At 47.3% G+C, this 6,000-nt stretch overlaps 1 protein-coding gene across 1 annotated transcript in view; it reads left to right on the plus strand.

The window, feature by feature from the left end:
- Positions 1-6,000, plus strand: part of LOC138159875 (protein lifeguard 2-like) — a 30,308-nt gene that overhangs the window by 20,703 nt on the left and 3,605 nt on the right. The window contains exons 7-8 of the mRNA XM_069086159.1: positions 171-260; positions 5,055-5,102. Of these exons, the coding sequence (XP_068942260.1) occupies positions 171-260; positions 5,055-5,102 (138 nt within the window). The remainder of the gene's footprint in view (positions 1-170; positions 261-5,054; positions 5,103-6,000) is intronic.

The following is a 6,000-nucleotide window of genomic DNA, read 5'->3' on the forward strand; positions in this document are numbered from 1 at the left end:
AACTCTAGGGGGTCACTGGAGTTGATTACATAGAAGGGTGACATGGCAGACTGCTTTGAAAATTTAATGGAGGCTAGGCTGGAGTGGGGAGAGACCAACCAGCAGTTTCTCTAAGTACAGTGTTTTTGGCATTCTCTCTAATTGAGTGTTTTATTTTATGTTTTCCTCAGTTCGATTTTACCAGCCTCTCTGCGATTCTCTGGACTATATTGTTCGTGTTAATCCTTTATGGATCTCTTTATTTCTTTATGCGTTCCTATGTAAGTACAATTGGAAACCTTCTAGAAAAGGAATTTTGAAATTATTATCCCATCATTAGGAATGTAGATGAGATTTGAGCTCAGGATGGAAGGGTGAGGGGGAGAGAGAGTAGGCCAGATTACAAGTGGGAAATGGTAAAATCTTTTCAGTGACCCCTAAGCTGCTCCCCAAAACACAAATCCATCTTTTAAACAGAGGCGCCCATCCCAGTGATGTTCTAATCCCCAAACACCTTAGTCTCCAAGGAATTACAATTGAGAGAAGTCCAAAGACGAGACCTTTCAGAATGTCTAGGGGTGACCTGTTACATGCAATAAGTGTAAGGAAAAGGATAATGTGGGATCACAGGAAGGAAGGGTCCAGTCATGTAGTGAGAACAAGGGATGGTTGGATGGTTGAGAAGGGACAGACAGCCTGCGAGCTGCTCTGAGGCCCCTGAAGAGTGAGGAGTGAGGAAGACATAGAGGAGGAACTCCCCGGTGCACAAAGGAACATCTATAGGCAGACAGAGACCAGGATTGCTCAGCATGTGAACATGTGCATGGTCATAATCTGGACCAATGGAAGGTGGGGGGGGGGAGAGGGAATAAGCACTCATTAAATGCTTACTGTATGCCAGGCACTGTGCTAAGCACCTGGGAAGCGGGTGCTATGATCCTCTTTTTACAGATGAGGAAACTGAGGCTGAGAGAGATTAAGGGATTTGACTAGAATCACACAGCTGGAGAAGGCACTGGCCCAGGACTCAGGAGGACATGGGTTCAAATCTAGCCTCAAACACTTACCAGCTGTGTGATCTGGGCAAGTCACTTTACCCTGATTGGTTTTTTTTTTGTCCAAAAGCTGCCTCTTTTCCGTTGGGTTGACTGGGTACATATGTTGATGAACTCAGTTTTTCCTGATTCCAGATCCAGCATTCTCTCCACTGGAAGGAGAGCAGAAACCAATCTGAACACTGATCCCAATTTTTAAAGTGAAGAAAAAGGCATTCTTTGTGCCAAATGTTTCTCCAAAAGTTACCTCATATATCTAATAGATAACATTATGGATGTAGCTGCTCCTGACAGTGACCCTTGGTCACCATTATTTTCTGTGCAGTGTGTAAATTGACTTTGGTGTATGACCTCAGCATTGCTCACTGATCACTGTGATTCATTTGTAAACTATAAGTATTGATTTATTTTCTCTCAGGCCACGTACCTTGGTTGATAAATCTAGTCCATGACATATCTTTTTAAGGATAAAGAATATATCGTATAAGTATAAGCCCCCTTATAATTGCCCAGTAGCATTTTACCCCTTTTTACTTCCTTCAAGGGCTCAAGTCAATAACTCAAGTCACCAAGTATTAGGTGCCCACTGTGTACCAGGGACTATGCTGAGAACCAGGACAAAGAAAGAAAAAAAAAACAGTCCCTGCCCTCGAGGGACTCTGGTGGGGAAGACAACATGCAAGCAACTACGTACAGACAGAATATACACAGGAGAGACTGGAAATATTTGCAGAGGAAAAGCAGTAGCATTAAGGGGAACTAGGAAAGCTTTCATGCAGAAGGTGTGGTTTTGGCCAAGCTTTGACAAAAGCCAGGGTGCCCAGAAGGCATAGACAAAGAGGGGGACAGTTCCAGGAATGGGTGACGGCCAGTGAAAATACAGAGTTGGGAGGTGGAGTGTTTTGCTTGAAGGAATGCAGTGTAGGGAAGCCAGTGTTGCTGGATTATAGGGTATGTGGGAGAGAGTAAGGTGTAAGAAGACTGAAAGGATAAAAGGGAGCCAGGTTTGAAGGGCTTGAAAAGCCAGATGATGTCATCTTGGGTCCTAGAAGTAATAGGGTGCCATTGGAGTTTATTAAAAAGGGGAGATCTGCACTATAGGGAGGGCAACTAGGTAGCACCGTGGATAGATTGCCAGGCCTGAAGTCAGATCTGGGTTCCAGTGTGGCCACTGACACTTCCTTCCTGGCTGTGTGACCCAGGGCAAGTCCCTTCACACTTTTTGCCTCAGCTTCCTCTTCTGTAAATTGAGCTGGAGAAAGAAATGGCAAACCACTCCAGTATCTTTGCCAAGAAAACCCCAAACAGGGTCACAGAGAGTCAGAGATGACTGAAATGATTAAACAGCAACACTGTAGGACGGTCACTTTGAAAACTGAGAGGAGGATAAACTGGGGCAGGGAGGGACTTGGGGCAGAGAGACTGACAAGCAGCTTTTTCAGTAGGCCAGGCGTGAGGTGATGTAGGACCTCACCAGGCTAGTATCAGGGTCAGAGGAGAGAAGGAGGCATATTCAAGAGACATAATAAAGTAGAATCCACAAGACTTGACAACATATTCAAATGGGGGTGATGAGAGAAAGTGAGGCATTGAGGGTGACATCTAGATTGTGTCATCTGGGTGACGGGAGGGATGACGGTGCCCTCCACAGTAATAGGGAACATGGGAATAAGAGTGTTGGGAGGGTAAAGACAATTTGGTCAGTTTTGGACATGTGAGTTTAAGATGTCCATAGGACATTCAGCTGGAGATGTTCACTAGGCAGTTGTAGATATAAGATTGGGGGGGGGGTTATAAGATAGACATGCATGTGCACATACATGTATATACTTGACTAAATTGTTTAGTCAACTGATGTCTTATCCTTGGGTAATTTACTGAACATTGGCATTATGGAGTAACACTGTGATCCTTCTATAGTGTTACCAATAAAATATTATCACCTGGTATGTATAGATGTAAATAAGGGTTTGGGGATAGTTGGAGTAGGCCCAGTTTATTAGAATGGTAAGTTCTGAAGGACGGTGTCAGAGTTAGGGGACAGTGGGATAGCCCCTCTAGGAAGAAGATTGGAACAAGACATTGTCCATGTGCTCAGTGAGGGAATCCAAGCCACTAAAGACCTCGGGGACCATGTTTCTTCTCAGCTGAGAAAGGGGATATTAACAGGAGATGGAGACCAGGAGGTGAAGTTTTGTGTCACAGTGGGATTTTTAACGAGTCCTCTCTCAGAGGGAAGAGCTGATGAGATTGGGACAGTAGTGGAAATGACCACTAGACTCGGTTCTCCCGCTCAGACCCCCAAGGGGGACTTCAGTAAGCAAAGGCCCCCTGGAGAACTGGAGACCACGGCATCTCATCCTGTTGTAGGTGGCTGGAACTCTGAGGACAGAGGAAACTGGGAGCACCCATTCAGGAAAAACCAGTGGCTCCTGATTACCTCCAGGGATCAAATATGAAATCTCCCTTTTAGCTGTTCAAGTCCTTTGTACCCTTGAAAACTTAACTCCTTTTCCCGGGCTCGAGAATCCAGGGACACCAGCTCCCGACCGTTCCTCCAAGACCTTCCTTCTGACTCTGAGTGTTTTTTCTGGCTGTCCCCCGTGCCTGGGACTCTCTTCCTTCTCTGCTCTGCCTCCCAGCTTCCCTGACCTCCAGCCTTTCACAGGAAGCCTCCCCTGGTGTGACCCCCTCCAGTCTCCTGTCTAAATCTTGTTGTACACAGCTGTTTTCATTTGTCTCCCTGTTAGACTGGAAGCTCCTTGAGGGCAGGGCCTACTTTTGCCTTTTGTTGCATCCCTAAGACCTTGCACAGTGCCTGGCACACAGTAGGCACTCAATAAATGCTGTTTGATAGATTAACTGAGCTGGTGGCCCTGTCCCCCCCCCCCCCCCCCCCGTATTTCTCCCGAGTTCTGCTGCCATCTGCTTCGAGGAATCTTGGATTTTCTCAGTCTGACATTGCTTTAGTATCTGCTGTGTGCCAAGCACCATGTGAGGTGCTAGGGGTACAGATACAGACAGGAGACGGTCCCTGACCTTGAAGTGATTATATTCTGCCTGAGGGATACAGCATGTCCTTGGAAAAGGAAACATAGGATGTTAAAAAGTAAATGCAAAATGATGGAGGAGAGTGGAGGGGCAGCTGGGACAACCAGAAAAAAGAGGCTTTTCAAGGAGGTGCCGCTTCAGCCTGAACTGTGAAGGGGGCCTGGGTGACCAGGTGGAGGGGCAGTCTGTGCAAAGGCAGGGAGGTGGGAGATGGAACGGAAAAGGAGACTTGTCTGGCCACAGCAGAGGTCCATGAACTTGTTTGTTTGAATTTGATATCTGAATTTCAATGATTTCAATAAGTTTCTTCTGTAATCCTGTTGTATTTTGTTTATGGATTTTAAACATTATTCTGAAGAGTCCTTGGGTTTCACCAGCTCACCAGAGCAATCTGTGATACAAAAATATGAAGAACCCCAGGGTTGGGGTGCAAATGTCCCACATGAGTGTGAGTCTTACTTAACCGTCAGGGAAAGAGGCCCAGGCCAGCCAAGGATGGTCGGGAGCCAAGCAGAAGAGTTTGTCCTGAAGGCCATGGGGAGCCAGGGAAACATCTGAAGCAGGGCCTGGGGGTGATATAGCCTGGCTAGGAAAGGCAGTCTAGGAGCTGTGGGGAGGCTGGAGGGAAGAGGGGAGGAGCAGGAACAGGGACAGCAAGTAGAAGGCTTTTGCCACTGTCCAGGTGAGAGGGGGCAAGGGCCTGGCCTGAGTGAGGGTAGTTTGGGTGTGAGAGGAGCCAAGGGGGCGCAGGCCTGACCATTTCAAAATGAGGCTTGTCTCCAGTCAATCCCAAGCTCCCTGAGGTGGTGGGTACCTTCTTCCCAAGTCCTTGCCTGGTAAGGACGGGGCTCAGGAAGAGCAGGGGTGGGGGCTCTTGTCCAGCACCACTCTCTTGGCGCTGCTGCCCCTGGGTCAGTTGGTTTGTTTTGCTGTGTCAGAAGCCACTGACTTTCTCTTCCTGCTTTACAGTGGCTCCATTTGATATACGCCGCCCTTGGAACACTGGTGTTTTCAGTGGTGAGTCCATTTCTCTTTCCTTTTCTCAAGCTTTTGCAAAAGGAAGTGGGTGATTTTTGGTGGTATTGCCCACTTAAGCTTGGCCAGAGAGGCCCATGGAGAAGGCCTCAATTTGCTGGATGTTCTGCTGTGGTTGCATGGTGGGGCCCAGTATGGATGGCGGCCTTTGGTCAATGGGCGAGCATAAGGGTCTTCCTAAATCCAGGGGTAGGGAATAAGGAAAGGGATGGGCATTTAGTAAGCTCTTACTGTGTGCCAGGCACTGTGTTAGGTGCTTTACAAATATGATGTCATTCACAGCAACCCTAGGAGGTAGATACAGGTGAGGAAACTGAAGCAAAGAGAAGTTAAGTGACTTGCCCAGGGTCACACAGCTAGTGAGTGTGTGAGGCTGAATTTGGGTCTTCCTGACTCCAGGCCCTGCTCTCTAATCATGTAATACCTTAAAACAGTTGCAGGGGCAGGGACTAATTTGTGTCTTTTTAAACTGGCATAGACACACCCCGATAGAAATAACAAAGAATAACTCGTAATTACGTAGCCCCCAGAATGTGCGAAGAGTGCTTTCCTCACCAGGACTCTCTGAGTTTGGAAATACCATCATTCCCAATTTACATGTGGAGAAACTGAGACTGGGAGAGGGGAGGAGGCGATATGATTAGAAAAGCACTTTAGAAAGATTATTTTGCTGACTGAGTGGTGAGCGGGTTAGCATGGGTTAGGATGGCCCCCAACCTGAATTAGAAGGCTGTTGTAGTAGCCCAATGATGGTTCCAGGAGATTAAGAATGGAAAGCTGAGCTCTAGCTGCTCTCACTGACTACTGATATCTTCCCTTCATTGACTGCCCCCACCCCCCAAATAGTGAGGGGAGATGAGCCTTCCAGTACCATTTAGCA

This window comes from Petaurus breviceps, unplaced genomic scaffold (assembly GCF_028583685.1).
Source record: "Petaurus breviceps papuanus isolate PSGF00001 unplaced genomic scaffold, PetGlider_PUasm1.0 178, whole genome shotgun sequence".
In the NCBI taxonomy this organism is placed as follows: Eukaryota; Metazoa; Chordata; class Mammalia; order Diprotodontia; family Petauridae; genus Petaurus; species Petaurus breviceps.